Genomic DNA, 24,650 nt, shown 5'->3' with positions numbered 1-24,650 from the left:
TCAAAATAGCAAAACATTATTTCGAAATAGTTTTTGTGTATAGATGCGTTATTTAGAATTAGCTTAATTCGAATTAGCTATTTCGAATTAAGTTAATTCGAAATAGTGCTGTAGTGTAGACATACCCTAAATGATTAATTTCTAAACAAAACCAAAGTGAGCCACCAGTATTCTCACCTAATTGCCATTATGAATTATCTGCATGTGCTTCAGCTACATTAAATGTGCCCGGTGTAGCTGTATTGAATGGTGGTATAGTAAATTAGAGCAACTTGGAGGAGCTCTGATTATGTTAGGAGTTCTGGGTCTGAGTGTCTTATCCCACTCTGTTATCAAGGGAAAAAAGTATATTTATACCTTGACATTAGAGTCTGCATCAATTCAATTCAGATTGTGTCAATAGCCGAGTGTTGGAGCCTTTTTTGCCATAGGTACTCTCAGTCTGTGGATTTAATAATGAACTGGGGAAAGTGTAGGTTTAAGTGGTTTCCTGAACACAAGTGGACAGAAATTGTAAAAGGGTACAAACTGATTGTTAAATTTTACAAATTTGGTATTCTGTTAGTGGAATTGGCTCAGTGCTTGATCATAGGGTGATTGCAGGAAGCATTTGTCCATTACAGGGAAAAGACAGAATGGGAATGGACATGTTACACTGGTCTATAATTTTTTAGAAGTCATCTGCTTCAGAGATAAAATGTGCTATTTATTATGTATTTTGATGTGCTGAATTCAAATATGACAATTAAAACAACTGATTGGCTACTGTTTCCAAGATATTTTAGTTTTTACATTTTATGTCTATGTATATTGTGTAGATAGAGTTGTAATCATAAATTGTAAACCTAGGTCTTTTCATGTTTTTATGGTTGCTTTGCATGATAATATTTCACTTGTCCTGTTACACTTTAAAAATCAGCAAAAGGGTTATATAAATAAAATTTATTATGAAACAAAAGGCAAAAAACTATTATGTACATAGTTTAGTCCTATTCAGTGTCTACTCGGCGCTTCTTGGCTTGTCTCTTGTATTCATTAAATGGAGCATCTCTTGTCACTGTCCAGCAATAGTCTGCAAGCATTGATGGGCTCCATTTGCCCTGATAGCATTTCTCCATTGTTGCAATGTCCTGGTGAAATCGCTTGCCGTGCTTGTCGCTCACTGTTCCGCAGTTCGGTGGAAAAACATCTAGATGAGAGTGCAAAAAATGTATCTTTAATGACATGTTGCAACCAAGGCTTTTGTATGCCTTGAGGAGGTTTTCCACCAACAACCTGTAGTTGTCTGCCTTGTTGTTTCCGAGAAAATTTATTGCCACTAACTGGAAGGCTTTCCATGCCGTCTTTTCCTTGCCACGCAGTGCATGGTCAAATGCATCATCTCGAAGAAGTTCATGAAACTGAGGACCAACAAAGACACCTTCCTTAATCTTAGCTTCACTTAACCTTGGAAATTTTTCACGGAGGTACTTGAAAGCTGCTTGTGTTTTGTCCGTGGCCTTCACAAAGTTCTTTATCAGACCCAGCTTGATGTGTAAGGGTGGTAATAAAATCTTCCTTGAGTCAACAAGTGGTGGATGCTGAACACTTTTCCTCCCAGGCTCCAATGACTGTTGGAGTGGCCAATCTATCTTGATGTAGTGGGAATCTCTTGCACAACTATCCCATTCACAGAGAAAACAGCAGTACTTTGTGTATCTAGTCTGCAGACCAAGCGAGAGCAACAACCTTCAAATTGCCACAAAGCAGCCACTGATGTTGGTTATAGTTTATGCACCTCAAAAGTTGTTTCATGTTGTCATAGGTTTCCTTCATATGGACTGCATGACCAACTGGAATTGATGGCAAAACATTGCCATTATGAAGCAAAACATCCATGACTTCTAGGAATAACATGATGCAATTCATATCATGTATGACGCAATACCAGCTTCAGATTGCATCATTCATTGTTTTGCTTAAAAAGCAAGTACTGTCCAAACCCAGTCATAGATTTATTCATAGATCCAGTCAAGATGTATTTTAGTCATTTCTGGTTTAAATTGAGATCCCTTCCCTTTATAACTCACTTATCCTCCGCCATTTGCAAGTCAAGGGTCATATATACGGACCCAATAGCATATCTTGAAAACTAGAGCCAATCAACAATTTTAAGCATCATTTTCGTTCTCAGTGACCCAGAATTAGTAAGGTTTGACTACATTTATTTCAGAAGCATTTTGGCTGTAGAGCAGTGTTATGGGCATGCAGGTGCACTGCTCAAAGAGGGAGGAGTTAAGATCATGTTGGTGTTTATCTTAATTCTGTATTTCCTCAAAAACAATAATAGTCCTGTGGCACCTTAGAGACTGAAAAAAATATAAAGAATCATGAGCTTTCTTGGGTAAAACCCACTTCATCAGATGAGTTGGAGTGGAAATCAGATAAACCAATTATATATCAGCAGTAGTACCTGGTAATTGTAGGAGCTCTGTTAATGAGGCTAATTAACTGTGTTCGATGTGTTCCATTTGTAGCTTTTGATGTAAAAATGCAGATTTAAAAAGCAAGAGAAATTGGCTTTGTAATGCGCCAACCAGTTAATGTCTATTCAAGCCCAGAATAACACTATCAAATTTGTAGATGAATTCCAGATCAGCAGTCTTTCTCTGTAATTGGGGGATAATATTCCTTTGTAGAAGAATAGCTACTTTTCAATCCATGATTGATTAACTAGACAGGTTAAAATGTTCCACTACAGGTTTATGTGCCTTACCATTTCTGATGTCTGATTTCTGTTCACTTATCCTTTGTTGTAGAGTTTGCTCGGTTTGTTGCAGGGGTAGTTTTTTGAGTAAGAGTACCTGAGGTGTGATGTATGGCTGCTGGAAAGGATTTGCTTCAGGTTGCCGGATTTTCTATAGGCTAGGATTGGTCTATCTCCCAAGGCCTGTGAGAGTGAGGGATCGTTTCTCAGCTCCTAGAACACTAGTCTCTGCCCTTTCACCTTATCTAACTCAGTACCTCCAGGCATCTTTGTTACCTTTCATGCAGCCTCCCTGGCTCTCACTTTACCCCGCAGTCCTACCTCTGCTGCCTCTTGTCTTTTCTTGATCCCAGTATGTGTCCTAGTAACTTTTGACAGCTGGTTCACATGGAACTTGTTTGATCTTCTACACAGAATTAGTATATTCTGTGATACACTTCTGGTTTGAATTCAGCAGTGGCAAAATGTTAAGACTTGCAGACCTTTAGGGCTTATGGATGTTGGACTGATAGAGAAGATCTTTTCATGTGAAAGATAATTAAAGGTGTGGACCAAAAGTTAAGTTACAAGAAGGGAGCTGAAACCACATGGCAGATAACACAAGCAGTCTATCAACCAGTTTGGAGACATATTTATGTGTCTCCTGAGTACTCATTCATTTCCTTACTTAATCTGAGGCTAGAAATCTATCAATGGTGTTTTTCTAGCTGTTGCTTAACTTTGAGTAGTGACACAAAAATATCAAAAAGAGGCACACAGCTTCAGAAATGTGACATTCTCTTTGTACTCTAGCTGTGCAATGGAAAATTATTTGCTTAGTTATTGTACTCACTGACATAGATATTATACAGTGTTGAGTTATGATAAACATAATAAATAGACTAAACATTTGGATATGTAATATTTCCAAGAAGGGATTCATTGTAATAGCCATAGGAACAGGCGGTAGTATATGGGACATCTCTGTTCTCATTAAATGAGTCCTATGCCTTTTCCTATGAGACTGCATACTGGTCCTTGACTGATGCTACCACTAAAACAGATGATGATGATGAAGTCTGAATACTAATATGGCCCACATCACTGTGGTGTCAGAGCACCTCCAAAATATTTCAAAATAGAAATAATCTTTCAAATCTTTCTTTATAACCTGTATAAAATATAGCTTGATTTAGAGGCCACTCCAACTGTTGGCACACAGCAGTTTCCTGGGGTGAGATTGATGGTGCTGAGGCATGAGGCAGACAGGGTTGCCGGAGGGAGGGTGCTGGGATGGGATGTGAGTATGGCAGGGCTGATGCTCAGGAGGCTGAAATGTGGAGCTGGGTAGGGGGATCTGGGCTTGGGACCTGGCCAGGAGTGTGAGGGCTGAGGTATGGAAAACCCCAACTCAGTGGGAAAGCGCCTGATGCCCCTTGTTAAAAGGAGAAATGTGTTCCCAGTCCAGATGGCTTCAGGAGAGATTGGGGAAGGGAGTAATCTCTGCCGCTTGTTAAGGAGGACCTTATAGTCTAGCAACTGCCACTTGCTGGTGCCTATGTCCCATTGTGGGAAGGAGTCTCTGCAGTCTCAGGGTGCTGAGCCATGGCTCACTTACTTCCCTCTTGAACCACAGGTGGGTGCTGCTGACCTGCCGAGAAAGGGCAGCCTCAGGTGAGGATTAATGCCCACACAGGGAGTAAATCCTGGCCACTTTGACAGCCCAGGGCAGAGGCCAGGGTAGGGGACTACAAGTTTTATCTTGACCTTGGACTGTTCCTATCCTGCAAAGTCTGACGTCATGACCAAGAGGTCTCTGCAGCATCATGCTGGGGTCTGCCCCATTAGCCTCTTACTCAGCTGCATGAGTGTGGAAGTAGTGGGGGTGGTGTTAAGTATTGGCTTCAAACTTCTGAAGGGGCCGGCAGATGGAAGTTTTGCCTTGGGCAGCAGATTATCTTGAGCAGCCTCTGAAATAAATCTGTATTTATTTGTGCTTGTAGGATTAAGTGTGTGTTTATGTGTTTGTATGCATGAAGAACGTAGTGATGTCAAGTTGAGATGAAGAAACAAGGTTTATACTTATTTCTGAAAGAATTGATATCTGTCCACTTTTCACTTTTGTGGCAAGGAGTTCCATAGTCTAGACATGATGCTTGTGAAGGTTTTCTGTATGTTCATGAGCAGTTCATATTGTTCTATATGGAAGATTCTGGTCACTGAAGGTGAAATGATCCCTTGGGTAGGTAAGGCCGATCTCATGAAGGGTTTTAAATATCAGAACACAACCTTGAGCTGGACTCTACTTAGAAAAAAACTCACACAATGTGTTATTAAGAAGCTGGGCTATGGCAGTTTGTGCCATTTTGTGCATTTTCAGGTGTGTAGTTTCATTCCTAGATGCCTATATAATGAGTGGTGATTCTTGGGTCACTGGCCAGAGCTCTGTCTGATGGAAGAGAGTATGATCTTATGCCCATGCATAGATGGAATTATCCCCCCACACTGGTTGTTTGGGCATTCAGAAGTGGTGAGGGGCTCCAGAAGACTGCAGGGCTGTAAATTGACAACGATCGATGGCAGGCACCCTCTGTAGCAGAGAATATTATAGAAGCCAAATCTTCATAGTGCTTCCTTCTTTTCATGAGCAGCACTTTAGTATTACCTGAGTTCAGCTTTAGGCAGGGACTGATTTTGGCTAAGCTTTGAGAAAGATGGGATATGCTGCAGCACAAACAATGGTGACTGCACATGGTACCTAAGTAATCTATACAACTAAATTGCCTCTTGCTTCTTCAGATATAAAATCTGCTGCAGTTCTGTAGTATGGTATCCATTTGCTGCTTGTGTTGTTTTTCACTCTTAGCTCCTGCATCTCCAAATAAGAAATACGTGTGTGTTTGTAAGACTTTTTATTGGGATGGGTTTTTTAAATGTACATTAACAGGTTTTTTGTGTGTGTTTGTTTCAAAGAGAAACCCATGTCATTTGAAGGGTAAGAATGAATGTAGCATTCGGGTATCTAGCTAAGTGAGGATGAACTTCATACAGTAATGTAGCTTAACTGTTTTATAAAAGAGAATTAGTAGGATTTATATTGATGACTTAAAACCGTTAGCTGCTATTATGCGCATTTTAATGCTTACAGGCAGACAACAATTTGGGAGCAAGCTACAGGGAGCATACTAAATCTTTGTAGAGATGGCATTTTTCAAAGAATCATCGATGGTGGGGCTTTACTGGATTTGACGGCCTCTGTTAGATCATCTGCTGTCTTCAGAGGACTCCTGGAGGTCCATGGAAATTCCAGAGCATTCCAGTTATATAGAAGGGAGCTGGCTTATTATAAGCTGCTACACCTGCTGTAAACTTGCAGTGGAGTTGGTAGTAATATCAGAAAAGTTAGCGAAGTACATCCAGTAAGGGGTAATCATGAATCCACAAAAAAACCCACCATTTTTTTGAAATTTTAATTAAAACATTGAATGTACAAATTGTTTGAGGTTTATTTATCACTTGTTTAAAATTGCTGATTAGCTATCATGTTTACATACTACTTTTTATTCAGAGTTCACAAGGCAAAAATATCACAAACAATACACAAGGTGTCCAAGTTAGAAATCCCACAAATATTCTGCAGTCACAACCAAGATTGCTGAGACTACACATTATTTAAAGTTTAAATGTCGTAGCTCTACTCTACAGAGTCTGAGTACATAGTTGCCAATTTGACTTAACACATTCACTACCTATACTTTGCTTGAAAGACACTGACTACAGTTTTCTATTGTTTGGAAAGTGTTTGATTTTGGCGGTGAAAACAGATATTCAGTTTTGTTTCTACTTTAGCAGGGGTGGTATCATGTAGGAGAAGCTGATTTAATGCCTGCCCTTTCCTCACACCAGAGACTTCATGCATTGATTTAGAAAACATTGTATACTCCTTAAAATTCCTCACTGGTACTCTGTCTCAAGAAGGCTGTTCAAATAAAATAAACTAGATCCAAGGTATCAAAATATTTTGGCAAATGAACCTAATCCTAATTTATTGCTTCTAAAATTGTTTCGTGTTCCTGTTGTCAGGTCTGTTTCTAATGGTGTAGTCTGCAGTTATTTTCTTTGAAAATGAGCACTGCACTCTTGGATCTTGTTTCTGACTTGGATATTCTGGGAACAATTAATGTTGATGGAGTTTTTCCTCTGGTTACTTATTTAAAGATGCAAGTAAATGAATATACTAAAAGGCATAAAAACAGACTCTGTAGCCATGGCCTTCTGAGTTCAGTGGTGTAGACAGTTGAGCAGCTTTGATGCCAAGAGTCCAGATACTGTACTTGCTTCTGTGGTTTCTTAAAATATGATGTCAAGAGTTAAATGCAAGCTACAAAGACAAGTTCAGCAGCATAATCTAAACTTACTATGTATAGTCTCTAAATACTGTAAATTATACATAGCACACACTCCCACCCTGATGTTTTTCTATTACTGAAAGTCTGAGTACAGTACAATCAGCAGGCTCACAGTCAGGTTTATAAGCAGCTTCCCCCTGTTTAATCAGCAGAAATAACAAACATACCACTGTCCTAATCCTAGACAGACATTTGTGTTCCCTCACCTGTTGTCCAGCTTCACTTCTTTTCTTACTTTCCTTTTGTCTCATACTTTTTATGTAAATATTCAACACCTTCCAGCAAATTATATGAATTTTGCTATATAGTGGGGTGAATTACCACTAAAACACTGCTAAATTCAGGGGAAATAAATTGAATTATATGTATTGTATTTGGTTTGAAATACTGGCCCATATCCTCTCCTGCATTGTGTCTGCTTTATGCTGCTCCACTGGTACGTAGCAGCCTGAAACCCAGCATAACCAGTTATTAGGGTTGACATGCATTCAAGTTTTTGACTGGAACAGCTGGTCAAAAAGGGACCCAGGTGGTGATGCTGACCTGACCTGTAAAAATCTGGTCAGAGGGGCTAAGGCAGGCTCCCTTCCTGCTCTGGCTCTGCATGGCTCTCAGAAGCAGCCAACATTTCATATGTGCAGGGGTTGCCTCGGGGCTCCATGTGCTACCCCTGCGCTAAGTGCTAGCTCCTCAACTCCTTGCCTCAGCTCTGAGCCTCCTCCTGCACCACAAATCCCTCATCCACAGACCTTGCCAAAGCCTGCATCCCTAGCTGGAGCCCTCACCCCTTCCCTCATCTGAACTCTTATCCCACCCCAAAGCTCCTTCCCACACCTTGAGCCCCACACTCGGGAACTGTCTCCTATCCCAACCCCCTGCCTCAACCCAGTGAAAGTGAAAGAGAGCAGGAGAGTAAGCAATGGAGGGAGTGGACTGGGTGGAGTTTCAGAGATCGGGCAGGGCAAGGATGTTCAGTTTTGTGCAGTTAAAATTTTGGCAGCCCTACCAACTATTCATCTCTTGACTCTGAGCCCTGATTCTTTTCATAAAAATGTTCCTTTGAAATGATTTTGTGTGGTTTACAATACGCCTCAAACATTTCAGTTTTGTTCAGAGGCTTGCAGTCATTTAGCATGTTTGTCTGTTAGCACATGTCCAGGACACGAGAGAGCTTTTCTTTTCTCGCCAGCACATATATGAGAGCTCCTTTAGAGTGGCTAGCCATCTGTCAGCTTCTGTCCTCTGAAATGGTTTTACAGAAACATTTCCAGGGTAAAAGCCAATTGGTTGTATATTCTTATACAGTAAGTAGTTGTCATTGCAGTTTCCTTCTGACGCTCTTTCTTGACTCTAGATAACGTGATTAAATACATTGCACTCCAGCAGAGGCTTTTCAGACATAACTGATTTACTTAACTTTACAATACTTCACTCCCAGCAGGAGTTTACTTCCTGCTATCAGTGGTCTTAGGCTATGCCTACACTACAAATGCTACAGTGCTGCAGCCACACCACTGTAGCATGGTAAGAGGGAGCTAAAGCCTTTGTGGGCCCCCTAGGTGGGGGGGGGGAAGAGGGAGAGGGACAGCTCTGCACTTCAGGAAGGGGCAGGGCCTCAGGCAGAAGAGGCAGAGTCAGGGCACCGAGCACCACCCCAAACCTGCCTTGCCAACCCCAGGCAACCCTCAGCACTGCCCAGAATGTGGCACACTGTCACCCCCCCTTTCCTCCCCCCGCCCTTAGCACTGTCCAGGGGTGATTTAAAGGGCCCAGAGCTCTGGGAGCCACCGCTCCTGCTACAGTGGCAGCAGTGGCCAGGAGCCCCATGCCTCTTTGAATTACTGAGCCCAGGGGCAACTGTCCTCTTTGTCCCACATTTGTCGGTAGGGCTACATCATAATGAAGGCCCTTGCTTCAGTGACAGAAGGAGATTCTTTAAAGACTTTATGTAATCCACTCCCTGAATACTCAATAGCTAGCACAATGTAAAAATCACTGAGAGAATCACTGAAGCAACCCTCTTGCAGCGGGGAGGACCTAAGAGAAGTCTAGCAGGAGGCACATATAAAGGGGATGTGCAAAAGTAGGATTATTTAGCTTGGAAAAGAAAAATCAGTTTTTTCTGACAAAAGAACAATCCCATAATCCAGAGATTATCAAACAGTTTGTTGGGGTCAGGTTGGACTAGGCTTCATCTTGCTACTTTTTATTAGAGCACATATATTCTATTTTACTCTGTAGAGATACCAGTGTGGAAATTTTTTCAGCTAAAATCACTGACGGCAAGAAATCACTATTACATTTTTATTTAAAAGAAGTAATCATAGTCAAAATTGTGATTTTATAAGCATAGCTTGCCTCCTTTCCAACTGCTGCATAATCTGTAGTGATGTCGTAAAGAATTCCCTCTGACTTAGTGCAAAGCCCAGCCAAGTCCATGTAGAGGGGAGGAGGGTTAGGGTAAAACGCTATACAGGCTGCTTTCTTCAGCAGCTGGAAGGCAAACTGCTTTTAGGCACCTATTTACAAAAGGAGAATAGCCGGAAGGTGAACTCTTACAATCATTTTAAACGGTGCTAATATTGTTTGGAACAGTGTTCCTCAAACTTCTTGAAATTCTTAGCACATAGGTCACACATTTCTATTAATTATAATCAGAATGGCTCCACCCACTCTTTTGCCATATAGACACTAAGTCTTTGTTGCTGATACAAGGGTTCAGGCTGCCAATTTTTTTTCTAAAATGTGTGTGTGTGGGGGGGGTGTTTTTTGTTTTGATTTGGCAGCTGCTAAGTGGTCTGTGTGGGGTTTTTTTTTATCCAGCTATAAAGAAATTTGTCAGGACAATAGCCTTGTCTGGAAATGAACGAATGAATATAATGTTACCTGGTTCATTTCAAAGGCAGAAAGAAGCTGTTCTGAAGTTTCTAAATTCTAGGGATAAAATTCTACCCTCAATGGGGTGATTTGGCGTTAGCTGGAGAAGGGGATGAAATCTACCAATGTAGGAAATTCCGCCTTCATTTTCACACTCCCTCTTACAGGTTGGAACACAGTGCACTTGCAGTCATGATAGTAGCATTACTTACATTTATGTTATTGTAGCATTTTGCTATTCAGTTCTTTCATTGTGTTTTTTATTTCCCACGTAATCAGACCAGATACATAGGACATCTGTTATATGGGTTAACATATTTTATTCTCTGCTGCCTAGTTTTGCATAGCTGTGGGTTTTACCACTGCTACTGTTCAGCCCTGTTATGTGAAGGTTCAGTTTTGCACGCCATCCAAGTACAGTGTGGGCCTGTACACGCTGATTCCCAACTGTTCTGTTTTGTTATCTTTCACAGCAAGTTCAGGCTCCAGTCGACACGTGCAATTCTAGGAAGTTTGAGATGCACATCTGATTCATCTGGCAGACTCTGGCCAAACAGTTAATTTTATCCCTGTCAATTATATATATAATTGACAGAATTTCAGTATCTCTGGAAAATGTGTTGGTTTTTTCTGATGTAGAATGGCTGCATAAAGATTCTCCATTTTTTTAAGAGTGTAATACCTATTTTGTATGTGTATATATATATATATATATATATATATATATATATATATATATATATATATATATATATATATATATATAAAAACCTGCCTAGTGCTATGCTCAAGAGCAAGAATCTGATCTTTACAGCTTATAGACTCCCATATGAGAGCAGAAGTTTTGTCTAGAACACCAGATCTGTTTGTTTGAACATAAATCCTGTATAGGCCCCCAGGGAGAAGTTAGAGAAAGGGAGTAATCATTATAAACCACTTAGTGTTGTATGGACTGTATCATGTTGCTGTGAGAAAGTTGTGTTTAATTGGCTCATAAAATAGGTTTAGTAAATCCTTTAAATAGTGATTTGGGCAACTGTGCACACTGCAATACAGTAGTGAATGCATTATAAGGATTGCAATGTCTCCAGAATGGTCACCTGGGGACATATGGCTTTCTTCTTATCAGAGTGATACTGGGTTTGTTTTTGTTTATTTTCACATCTACATGATGTGTCCTTTTGGTATCAAACTGCTTTCTGGTGTTTCAAAGTCAGTCTCAATGAGGTTATCCTTAGTGACACATATGCTGAATTAAAAGGACATTGGTTGCAACACACGCTTGTTTTCAAATAACATGTGCTAAGATTGGTAAAGCAAGAACTGTCTATAAAAGTGAGCCAAAGATGATCCTTCTTATCTGGACTTACTTTGCATATGAGTCACAATTCTCCTGGCTTTTGTACATCTAGCTGAGTTACATTTGTGTTCACTTTAAAAAGCTATAGGTTTAAAGCTATGGAAACTGAATTGTGCTTTTACCCCTAGAATGCCAGGAGTCTGGAAAGTGCCATAGAAAGAAGTGCATGAATTACATAGAAGCACTGGTGACTACAGTATGCCTGGCATCCAGTCCTTTTCAGACTGAAGTCAATAAATATAACACCTAACAGATTTTTATTCACATTTTATGAAATAGAAGAAGATACTTTTTTCTTTTGTTTTGTAGCTGAGTCTATAAACTACAAAAATGCCCTCTTAAAAATGTATACACTGAACTTAAACAGCAATCACAACTTTTTCTCAAATCCCTGAGGCTGCAGTATCCGTACATACACATTGTATTCATATTAACATATGATCATAAGAGAAAAATATTGATGGATGAATTTAAGAATCGGATTATTTAAGTGGGTGGTGCTGGTTTAGAAAATAATTCAAACACAATGGTGATAAAAATCTATCATGATTTCAGTAAAGTTTTAAAATTCAGGTATATGGCAGTAATATTTCGTGAACACATTTTAATGAGTATGTTCATTGTATTCATTTTTAATTAAGGGGGGAAAATACTGGTCCTTTAAAAGAGATAATATATAAGTCTAACATGCATGGACATGCAGCACAACAATATATTGCCTGCTATCTAGCTAGGAAACTGGAATAACTATAGAGTAAGCTTATGAAAACTTTAATGGAAAACTGTTATGAAGTAATGATTTTCGCGTTAAATAATGCCTGCCTTATTTGGAAGTGTGTGTGTTCTTTTTTTAAAATCAGAGTTTGAGTTACAGTTCTGGGTAGTACTATTTCTTTCCAAGAAAAGATTTAAACTGTATTTATGCTTTACCAATTCAAGTTGCATTGTGAAGCAGAATTTGTGTGTTTGTTTATATACATGTTTGAGAATATGAGCAATGCTTGAAAAATTGAGGGAGAGTAGGAATCTTCTCCAGGCATTTGTAATCACTGTTTTCAAAATCTAAATTACCATTTTCTGTTTTTCTGTCTAATTTATCTACTTACCTATCTTCCTTCCTCCCCTTTCTTCTTAATGGCTATGAATATAACCTTCCAAAGGTTTCTGTAAGTTTAAAAAGCAGTGCTGCCTTCATACATCACCAGGTGGACCACTGTAGTGCCTCTGGTGTTGTGTAGAGGTACTAGATATGTCAACATGTAGATTACTACAAGATTAACTGATAAGCCTGGGCTATGATAGAAAGGCAGCATGGTGGAGGGTGAAGAGGACAGGCAGGTGCTGATATGCACGGAGAGCTGGCTTTCAAGCAGGCTCCCTGTGCGTGCTGGCTCTGTGGACACGCCTGCCCTCTTGCTGTCTTCTGTAGAAGCAGAACGGGGCGGGGGAGGGGAGCTGGCTTAAAAGCCGGTTACGCCCAGCGTGAGCTCTCTGGTGCCACCTGCCCCACCCCCTGATCTGCGTGGGGGCGGGGGGACAGGGAAGGCTACCACAAAGCAGCCCCTGTCTATAGTGGGGGTTTGAGCTCCCCATGGACAGGGGCTTCTCCCACTCCATCTGTTTCCTCTGATACAGAAGCAGCAGCGCAGGGTGGCAGGGGACTCCCCAGGAATGGGGCTGGAGCGCACTGGCTGCTGACCCTGCCTCCAGGGACTATGGAATAGTCATGTAACCACTAAGATTTCATGCGGTTATATGACTGTTAAATTACATGATATCTAACACCCCTAAGAGATAACCTATTGATTGTGAGACAGTTGCCCAAAATGCTGAATAATTTTTGGTACATTATATACTTAGACCCTACCCAGCAAAGATCTCAATGAAACTACACACATGCTCTAAGAATATTCTTAAGAGCTTTGCTGGACTGAAAACTTAATGCAGCTCAAGCCTTTCCAAACGTTTTCCTGTTGGGGTACGGGAGGACAAAATTATTAGCTGCAAAAGAAGCCATTGAACTTCACTGGTCATCAGCAAAATACTATTACTGCTGCTACTAAGATAGTATATACTAATTATTCTGTCACACACAAACATATTTCAAAATCCCTTCATTTCTTTTTTATGATTATTTTCTTCCTCTCTATTTCATATGTTCATATATTTTCCATATATGGAACAAACATTTGTTACTGAGAGCTTTTGTTCAAAATGCTAACTCTGATTCTAGCTTTTTTAACTGTACTGAATGACTTTATTATGTGTTTAAGCCAGTAGCTATTTGGATGAACAACTTAGGATTAAAATTGCTGGTTTCAGTGACATACTTTCAGCATGAAAAGATCAATATTGTTGTTTTAAAATGAAATGTGACTATGTTGAGTGAAACATAGGAATTGTATCAGTCAATAAATGTTTGATTTTTCTTTTTCTTTTAGGTATGACTTTGTAGAGATTGAAGAGCCGAGTGATGGCACGATTTTAGGGCGCTGGTGTGGTGCCAGTACTGTCCCAAGCAAACAGATTTCTAAAGGAAACCAGATCAGGATAAGATTTGTATCAGATAAATATTTTCCTTCTGAACCTGGATTCTGCATCCATTATACTCTGCTCGTGCCAGTAAGTAGTATCATTTCAGGACCAAGAGATATCAGGAAAACAACATTTTAACAATTACTACTCCTCAGGAAAGTGAATTGATGGTTTAGGGTTAGCCACTGATTATTTATCTTTTATTATTATCACTATTATTATTCTTAAGTCTGTCTTCCAGGGCCATAAATTTTAGCTCTGTATTATAACCAACCAAAAGTTCTTGTGGTTAGAATGGTTGGCTTTGGATTGGGAAGTTGTGGGCTCAGTTATTCACGTAGAAACTTCAGTAAAACTCTTGCATTACTAATGCAGTATAGTAAAAAGAAGACTTTTTTTTCTAGCTATGGGAAGAATCAGTTGCTTGTCTGTTGGAAAACTGACATTTCAGAGCTCATTGGGAAATTACACAGAGAAGCCAGAATGTTCTCATGGGAAATATAGAAATAATAAATGTATTTGTTAGTTGTGACTTGCCATTAAGAGGACACAGCCAACCTTCTGTGTGGTATAAATAGCTAAAATACAGGAAAATGGTGGTCATTCCTAATTGCTTTATAGTAAAAGCAAAACACTCAATAACTTACATATTGCTTTTCATTACATTTTTTCTTGGGGAACATGCTTTAGGACTGATTCTGAGATTTGCACTACTCAAAACATCTCAAGACCAAGTACTCGTTTGAAATGTCATTCCTAATGTGTATTGGTTTTCTTCCTCAGCATATTGTTATTGCCTTTGTTACACAATATGAAAGGTCTCCAGTAGCCAAAATAATGTTTCTAAGTTTCCAATGATGAGGACATATTGATAAAGGGTCAGAATGCCTACTTTATATTTCAGAACTACATGTGTTTTAGTCCAGTTCCTTAGAGTTTATTATGCGTGTTTTATCTCCTAATTACCCTTACTGGCCTTGGTGACCAAAACTGTTTTTAAGCTCATTATTGAAGAATAAAATAATCAAAATAACCCATACTGTAATAACTCATATTGTAACTCCTTTGGCTTGAAGCATAAAGCTAACTTGAGTGCTACTGAACCAGAAATGCATTTGGCTCATTCACTTGAATGTTATTGCAATTTTCAATTAAGTTTTCCCATACTTTGTGTGGTTTTGTGGCCTGAAAGTGCTACTGTATTACAAATAAATACTAAAAATATTTATAAAGTGCTTGCACCTCTACTTAGATGAGAGGAAGGGAGTAAACTGCAAATTATTAACAAAAAGGGAAAAGTTAGGGTTTTCTTTCACCTCCAGTGGTTGCGAACAGACTACAACTGTATATGTAACACCTTGGTACAATATTTTATTAGTACAACTGCTACATACCCACAGTTAACCTGAAACTAGCTCATTGTCAAAGGTCCATATGAACTCAAAATTAAGTGCAGTCTATGCAAATAGCCCTGTTTTACAGTTTCACACATCTCAGTTAAAGGGAGTGGAACATGTATAGGTGAGGGCAGAATTTGGCCACATGTATTCAATTTTAGAAAATAGTAAAAAAAATCCAAAAATAAATGATTCTTGAGGACAGCTGCCAGTTTTTTTATTGTCTCCCTGACACATGTAACAGATGGGATGTAATATTATATATGATTTGCACATAATTTAAATTCCATCTGAAATTTGTGGAATGGTTTAAATAAACACATTCCTGAGTTCCAGAATCCCCTTATCTTTACATTATACCATACTGTAAAAACAGATGCTGTAGTAAGAGACGATTATACTTACTTGATTTGAGAGAAGTGAATTTTGTTATCTTTCTCATAACTTGAAGAATAAATTGGTTAGCATCAGCCGTTTTCTGAAGGAAAAGAATGTAATTGAAACATTAAACTGTTGTTTCTGCCCTAATAGCATCTTCCTCCAACTATCTATATAAAATTATAAAAACGGCCATAGTGACTCAGACCAACAATCGATCTTGTCCAGTATCCTGTCTTCCAACAGTGACCAATGCCAGGTACTTCAGAGGGAATGAACAGAACAGGTGCTCATCAAATGATCCATCCTGTGTTATCCATTACCAGTCTCTGGCACACATGCTAAGGACACCATCTCTTTCCATCCTGGCTAACAGCTATTGATGGACCTATCTTCCATTATCTGTATTATTATCCAGCCTGTCAAAAACTCTTTGAGTTAAAGAGATTTGTCCCATTCAGAGGATCAAGTGAATGATGTTTTGAAAGAACTAACGCTGAATAAGTGAGGTTAAAATTGCCATTTTACATGAGTGGTAAAGACACTACAGGCAGTCCCCGAGTTACGCGGATCCGACTTATGTCGGATCCGCAGTTACGAACGGGGCACTTCTTCTCCCTGGTCTCGAGCAGACCAGGGAGAGGAAGCAAAGCGGCGGCAGAACGCGTGGCCAGCTGACAGCCCAGAAGCGTCTGGGCTGTCAGCTGGCCGCGCGCTCTGCTCTGCTCCCCCCCCCCTGCAGACCAGGGGGAGGGGGAGCAGAGCGGAGCAGAGCAGAGCGGCGGAACGCGCAGCCAGCTGACAGCCCAGAAGCGTCTGGGCTGTCAGCTGGCCGCGCGTTCTGCCGCTCTGCTCTGCTCCGCTCCGCTCCGCTCTGCTCTGCTCCCCCTCCCCCTGGTCTGCAGACCAGGGGGAGGGGGAGCAGAGCGGAGCACGCGGCCAGCTGACAGCCCAGACGCGTCTGGGCTGTCAGCTGGCCGCGCGTTCCGCCGCTCTGCTGTGCTCCGCTCTGCTCCCCCTCCCCCTGATCTGCGGGGGGGGGGGGGGGAGCAGAGCGGAGCACGCGGCCAGCTGACAGCCCAGATGCGTCTGGGCTGTCAGCTGGCCGCGCGTTCTGCCGCTCTGCTCTGCTCCGCTCTGCTCCCCCTCCCCCTGGTCTGCAAACCATGGGGGGGGGGGAAGCAGAGCGGAGCACGTGGCCAGCTGACAGCCCAGACACGTCTGGGCTGTCAGCTGGCCGCGCGTTCCGCGCTCTGCTCTACTCTGCTCCCCCTCCCCCTGGTCTGCAGACCTGGGGGACGGGGAGCAGAGCAGAGCAAAGCCGCGGAGCCCGAGGGCAGCAGGATAGCCACGGCGCGTCTGGGCTGTCCCGCTGCCCGCGTGTTCCGCCGCTTTGCTCCCCGTCCCCCTGGTCTGCAGACCAGGGGGACGGGGAGCAAAGCAGAGCAAAGCCACGGAGCCCGAGGGCAGCAGGATAGCCACGGCGCGTCTGGGCTGTCCCACTGCCTCCGTGCTCCGCGGCTTTGCTCCGGACGCCTGTGGTACAGCAGCTGGGGCACTGCCGGTTGGTCCCGTAGCGCCGCTCTGGGTGCCACTGGACCAACCCAGCAGCACCCCAGCTGCTCTGCCCCAGGTGTCCCCTAGTCAGCAGCTGCTGAAAATGACCAGTGGCTGACTACAGGAAGCCCCTGCCCCGGGCTTCCTGGAATCAGCCGCTGATCAGTTTCAGCAGCAGCTGACTTGGGGATGCCTGGGGTTCTTAAGTTGAATCTGTATGTAAGTCAGTTCCGACTTACAAACAGATTCAACTTAAGAACAAACCTACAGTCCCTATCTTGTACGTAATCCGGGGACTGCCTGTATTAAAATATGTGGATTATTCAAAAGCAAGTAATGCTAAAACCTTTTCACTATATTTGACTGTTATGTATTCCATATACATTGTTCCATAGCTAAATCTCCCCTTTCTTCTACTTTTATAAAGCTCCCCTTTCCAGCTGTGCAGGACTGTGAGATAGTCAACTCTAAGGCTGTACAGTCTGTCTATTCAGAAACTCTGTCATTATGATTTACTTTTACCCATTCTGGTCTTTGGGCAGATATTATTTTGGAGGTAAGGTATGTCATTCAAAAGTAAAGGGAGGAAACCTTTCTTTGTAAGGTTGAATTAAAACAATGGCAGCTGTTTGAAGATGTGAAGAGATTTGGAATACAAGAGTATGTTTCTAAGAGATGGATTAATAAGCAAGTGATATATGCATCATTCTAATTTATCACAGAGATATCACCTTTCATAGATGTGTGTATACATAACATATTATACATATAACTTGTATGTCTGATAAGGTACAAATATGCATCATATTAGATATATAGATGTAGTGATACTGATTTCACTTGCATAGGTATCAGTCAAGTGTATTTCCATTCACATCACTGGAATTTCACTGGTTTGAGTACATATTCAAACAAAACACCCTGGCTTTAAAAGGAAACAACAAATCACTGATTATCTAATAAATATTGAACAAATCACTGATTATCTAATAAATATTGAAAAAACAGTGGAATTGGTTACTTGCCTACATACAGCAATAAGGTGGGCTATGGGGATTAATTTTTAAAGCACTCTAATGTATTGTGCATTAATTAGTCCATTGCTGATGTGCACTAGGGAACATTACAGAGATTACTATATATACTACAGTATATACTACATTCCTCATTACAGCAGGTACAAGGATATAAGTCTCAAGATTTTGGACACGTACGTACAAATCAAAAATAGCTAAAAATCCCCTCCTCTGCAACTGAGTTAATATACCCCTTACAACAGAAGCCCTAAATATAACACATCGTCATTTTTCAATGTCAAATGTACTTGTGTAGCAAAGTATCCATTTCTCCTTTTGGAATAGGAAATGCTCTTTCACCCCAAATTTTATTGTGTAACAAGCTATAAAGTGATGAGCTTCAGAACTGAACCTATTTAATCTAAGATCTAGATATTCAAAACTGTTGCACAAAGCTTACTGACACTAATATTGCTATTAACTGTAATTTTTAGGGGGCTGGAAGTTAGCATTCCTACAATGGAAATATTGTGGAGGCTCTACCTGCATATAAACATTTGCATGCCCCAAAGGGAAAGGGGAAACGTCATGAGAATAGGACCCCCAGGGGCTGGAGTAGCTCCCATGGAATCTGGAATCAGGGAGCAGAACCCAGAATATCTGGAACATGTAGGTAGGAACCCTGAGATCCTCCTTCCCAGCCTGGAGCCCCCCTCAATCCACCTCCTATTCTTCTGCCTCTTCCCAATTCCCAGGTACATAAGTGTAGTCCTATATCACACTATATTTCAAGAGATCGAGAAATCCATATGTCCACAAATGAAAGATGGTCCTATATGTGCAGAAATAAAAAGTCTAAATGAATGCAAAGTATAAAGTAATCAAATGGACGTTGAAAATAACCGGTCTACTTTTATGACTTGGTCCTAAACAGTTAACATCTCTCCCTCCTCCCCCCATTCTGCTAGGGGACAGGGTAGGCCTGGTAGATTAGCAATGAGAGATTGTTTGAGAAGAAATGAAGCAAAACTGAAATAAAACAGTGCAAGCTTGTTTCTGTTATTGGAGGCCACACACAGTGAGGGGCACAGGACTCATTTCAGGTCTCTGAAGGAGGAGGGAATGACTTTGTTTAATTCTGCTGTAATTTATAATAGATTTTTTAAAAAACTTTTGTATACTACATTGCAAACCAGCATTTTACATGATGATTTAGTGTCTGATGAATGGTGGTAAGTCTGATGACTTTATGACTCAGATTTAATTTGACAAAAGGAATTCCAGCAGTTGTGTCATGAGTTGCAACATCATTTTATGGAAAGCTTTTACCCTAGTTTTACTATATACAGACCCTACCCAGTGTCGATGCCAAAGATTCCCTGACCATATCTAATGAATTTTCTTCAAATACATGTATACATAGTACCAAACTCAGACACGTGAAGCTCTTCACTTTTTCAGTACTTACCAGCTGACATCCCTTATTTTAGACCTAATTTTACACTTGTTCTTCAAAAACTACATACAGTTGTATTAACAACTTATAATTGTAAATTATTTGTTTTGGAATGTTCTGAAATAGAGTTATTTTGAAATTGTACTATAGAATTTAAACTGTATAATTGTAAATGCCCAACACTTAAAAAAGTCTGTCATTTTGAGTCATTTTTCCATGTTCATCCGGTTGGGGGTTTTTGTTTGGTGGTTTGTTTGTTTTTTAAGACTTTGCTTTGTGGAGAGACACATTATGCACTAAGGATTACTAAAGATGGCTTTGCAATTCAGCTTTTTTGGTGTGTAAAAGATTGCTGAAGAAATGATTTCCAGTAATCTCCATGTATGTTATGAAACCATACCTCAGGTCTCCTTCTCATCAGTTATTTACATAGTAACCATATATGACTGAAACAAACTTTATGAACTATTACACTACATGCCTGAGTAACTTTCTGGTGACTTGTTTAGTTTCAGTTATGTCCGTTGTAAGTTTGGCATAGAGAGTTTGATGTAATAAAATCTATTGTTACTTGGGGGAGCAAGTGAATGAGACATTTGATGCCTGAGGTGCCATTAAAGAATGCATGACTGATTGCCAGAGTTGTTATTAATTATTCAGGGGATTGAGAACAAAGCTGCTGCAGTTGAAGTTGAAGTTAGGGGGTGACTATATTCCCCATCTTTCTTGGCACACGGTAGAATGTCATTTGTCATTGAAGATCATGCCAAAGTTTCTTTGCAAGAAATATACTTTAACCCTCTTGTATACAAGTTGAGATACAAATGGAAATCGAAGAAACTTCAGAAAGATCACCCTGGTTTTAAAGGTAATTTTTTTAGATGCTTGAGCATTGAGTGCAATATTTATACTATTAATATAAGAGGAAAGTCTTTGAGAGGCCACTTGAGTAGAAATTTTTAGAGATCTTCTCTTTAGAACAACGTAATCACTATTTACACTCTTCCCTCCAGTTTAGCCAAGTTGTGGAATATCAAAACTTGTTTCACGTAATTTAATGTATATTAACTGTGTGTGTGTTTGGTTTGCTGAGTGGCTGAGTGACATAATGTGTGTGTCATTATGAAAGAACATTTTTGTCTGCCTATTCCCTCCTTGCAATTAGACAGAAAGAAAAATAAAACCTGAAAACTGGATTAGGGGGTTGGAAACACTGCAGCAACCAAAAGACACTGATCTTGCAAAGGAAATCTGATGAGCAATCCTTTGCTTCAAGTCAGAGACTATTGTGGTATGAACTCCTGTCTCCACTGAAGTCAGTGAGGGTTTTGCCCTGGATTTTGATAGGTCCAGGATCTCATCTTAGTTGTTTGGGGATATTAATTTTGTTGGAAAAGATAACTATAAAGTCAAATCTTATTTCCCTGCATTCTCAGAAGAAAAAGGATGAATATTCCTTTCTTAATCACTGCTCCACTAAATAAACTTTTTTAGCTTATCTGCCAAATTTACCAGGATCCTTACCCTCACTCTAAATTTTGAATAGTTAGTTTATTCAGCACTGGAGAGTCTCTCTCTCCTTTTATATCTGTCTGTAAATATAGTTGGGGATTTTTCTTTTTTTGGCAAAGTATTGATTGCATTTGTAGAAGCAAACCATCTCCACAAAATGACATATTTCAAAAAGATCCACATCAGAAGGGGATATGGTAAAGCCAGGATGGAGTCTTACTGAATCTTACTGATTCAGTGAGGAGGCTGAACCTGATGACAAGGAGAGTGTTCATGAAATTAGAAGGGAAAATGGGCGAAGAATACTGAACACTATGCAAAGAAATGTGAGTGAAGATCAAAAAAGTTTAAAGAAAGGAAAAAAATTGAGAGAGGTGATAAAAATAATGAGTGTGAAGAAGGTAGAAAGAGATGTTAGGCTGAAACAGGTTAACCTGGAAATCCTGAAAGATGAAAATGATTAAAGGATATCAAAAAGGAGAAAGATGAATGAAATGTGTACAAAATTCTATAGTGATCTCTACTCCTCGCATCTCTGTGTCCAGCATACAACGTCATGGCAGCAGGCTACATAGAAGATGTTTCCAACACTATGTGAGAAGAAATAAAATATGTTGTTTATAACAGAGAGAGGGAAGAGCCCAGAAGCAAATGATATTTGGCCAGAATATCTCAGAGCAGGGGAAGATATTCTCTTCCAAGTGTTGGTGCAATAGTTCATCATCTACATCAGCATCAAGCATGTTCCAGAGGCATAGAAGAAATGTAAAACTATACTATTGATAAAGAAGGGTTATCCAGAAAGGTTATCCAGAAGACATGAGCAACTATCAGCCCTCCTCTAAGTGTATAAGGTCTTCATCTGCTTCATATCAGTTTGATTAAGGAGCACGTTAAAATGCATGAAAGTAGAAAAGCTGGTTTTTGCTCAGGGTATTTCACAGTTGATCACATCCACTCTGTTTAGCAGCCCAGAGAGAAATGCAAGGAATACAAAGTACCACTGTGTCTTCCATTTATTGAGTACAAAAAAAGTGTTTGACTCAGTGGAGATTAATTCTGTACTCAATACGCTCAATGAAATTGGATTTGATCTCAGATACATTGACACGCTGGAAGAAATTAACTATAGTTGTTAAATAGAAATAACATTATTAAATGTCCTGAGCACTTTTATTATATGTAGAGGAGTCAGAAAAGGTGACACAATTTTACTGAAGCTGTTTGTGGCAGTGCTAGAGCGGGTGTTTAAGAAGTTGAACTGAGGAGGAGGTAGAATTGATAAACAGTTAACAATCGTCTTTTCACTGTTAACTGTGTAATGCTGGCAAAAAACACAGCAGAACTGGAAAACAAATTGCATCAATTGCAAACACTTTCACCAGATATTGGATTGGAAGTGTACATGTCGAAGACCAAGTGAATGCAGAATGAATATTGAGCAGTGAAACTATTATTGTAAACGGAAAAAAAAATGAGGAGGTCAGCAAATGTATTTACCTGGGTCAGCAGCTGTACACATACAACTCATTTGAAGGGGAAAACCGGAAGAGGAGAAAAGTGCATTGGGCAGGTTTCAAGAAAATAGACATCTCTAACGAGTACTGAACTGCCCATGAAGAAAAGGAATGAACTGTTTAACTCCTATTGCTCTGCTAGCAGTGTTACACAGAATGTAAAGCTGATCAGTGATAAAAGCAGCAGAAGAAAAAATTACTGTCACCTGGAGAGCAATGGAAAAGTGAATTTGCAAGATATTACTTGTGATCACATGCAGAATGAAAGTTCAATATGCGTGCAGAGTTGACTGTAGTGCAGGTAATGTAGAAAGCAAAGTGAGATAGATTGGTCATGTTATCCTCAGGCAAGACAATAGGTGAGAAACCCACATTAGTGACTGGACACCCAGAGACCACAAATGACTGCTGGGCAGACCGAAAACATGCTAGGATGATCCCTTGATAAAACTTTTTGGCCAGAAATGGAAAGAATATGCCCGCAACAAAATGGAATTGTTCAGCATTGACTTGTGTTTGTGGAGAGATGGACAAGGACAAGACAGACAAAGGTGATTTTCTTCTTAGACTTATCAGTTCATCATAATCATGACACAAGGATTTGAGACCATCTTAAGACCTTCTGTTATCCTGTTTATCTCATTATTTATTTCAGTGTAACAAGATAGGAGTTTTGGTGAAAAACAATAGATTTTTAAAAATTATGAAACATTTAATTTTTGCATACTATATTCCATGTAGCCACCCCTAATAGTTGAATGGAAAAAGATAAAAACAAAATTAAACCCTCCAAAAAAACTTGCAAGGAGAGTAAGGATCTCTTCCTGACACCTGGCAGGGGCTTGCTGAACCCTGAAGTATAAGTTTTAGGAAATAATTCATAAACTGGAAGAGAGTCCCAGGGCTGTTTAACCCTGCCTCCTTAGAAAAATAATGAGAATAACTTCCAAAAAATGTCATCTAGTTTCTGGGTATGAGCATCACATGTGCAAACATGTTCCCCTTTCTTCACAGACCTCTTTCTTCACAGACTCAACAAAGTGCTTTCCTACTAACAAACCTCTCCCCTTACAATGGATATTAACTAGAGTCAAATGCCATCAAACAGTAATTTATTAATAAAATATTTCTGAGCTATAAAAATTGAAGATGTATGTCCCCTTCTCCATCTAGAAATCCACTCATTCAGATTAACTTTTTTGTCCAAATCACCCTGCAGTTTTTTAAATCTGGATTGGTTTTTTTTTCCAAAATGGGTGTGTCAATTAAAGTTAGATACAATATACAAGTGGAAGTTTTTGTTCCATCTTGCTCCTGGATTATCCTGAAATATGAATAGAAAATCTCCCTTTATAAGAGGTACCTTGTATCTAAATTTCACAATAAAAATGTTTTTCTAAATATTAAAAATATGGAACTGGTGGAACATGCTATGCTGCTTGGTATGATTTAAAATCAGGATCCAGGACAGCTGTCCAAATTGAGTAATCTCAGCTGTTACCTGCAATAAATAGCAACTTTGAGATTTCCTAGGGATTAATGCAAGCATTTAAGGGAGAGGGCCCCAACAATAGGAATTAAAATATAATTTTTCCAAAAACTGCTTATTTTTTCTGCATGAATTGTTTATTTTTATTTGCTTGCTTGTTTGTTTGTTGACTGACTTAAATTCTTTGTTACCTAACTTTTACTATGAAATAACTGTATTTGGGCTCCAGTCCTGCATGAGTAATCTGTTGTTAACACAGTTGATCACTTGTTTTAATTGTGGTGCATAGTAATAATGAGCCCTATTAAGGAAAGTTAGTCTACCACACTTTGTAGGGTTAGACAGAATTTTAGAACTCACCCTTTGTCCTTTGTTTCCATATAAGATTTTAATACCACACTATGTGATGTTTTTAATGTCAT

General features: G+C 39.8%; 1 protein-coding gene across 4 annotated transcripts in view; it reads left to right on the top strand.

The window, feature by feature from the left end:
• PDGFC (platelet derived growth factor C) overlaps positions 1–24,650 on the top strand; it is a 199,558-nt gene that overhangs the window by 123,852 nt on the left and 51,056 nt on the right. For all 4 annotated transcript variants that reach the window (XM_075930117.1, XM_075930118.1, XM_075930119.1 and 1 more), the window contains one exon: positions 13,813–13,993. In XM_075930117.1, coding sequence (XP_075786232.1) covers positions 13,813–13,993 — 181 coding nt within the window. The remainder of the gene's footprint in view (positions 1–13,812; positions 13,994–24,650) is intronic.

This window comes from Pelodiscus sinensis, chromosome 5 (genome assembly GCF_049634645.1).
Source record: "Pelodiscus sinensis isolate JC-2024 chromosome 5, ASM4963464v1, whole genome shotgun sequence".
NCBI lineage: Eukaryota > Metazoa > Chordata > Testudines > Trionychidae > Pelodiscus > Pelodiscus sinensis.
This window is presented reverse-complemented; position numbering and strand designations above follow the sequence as displayed.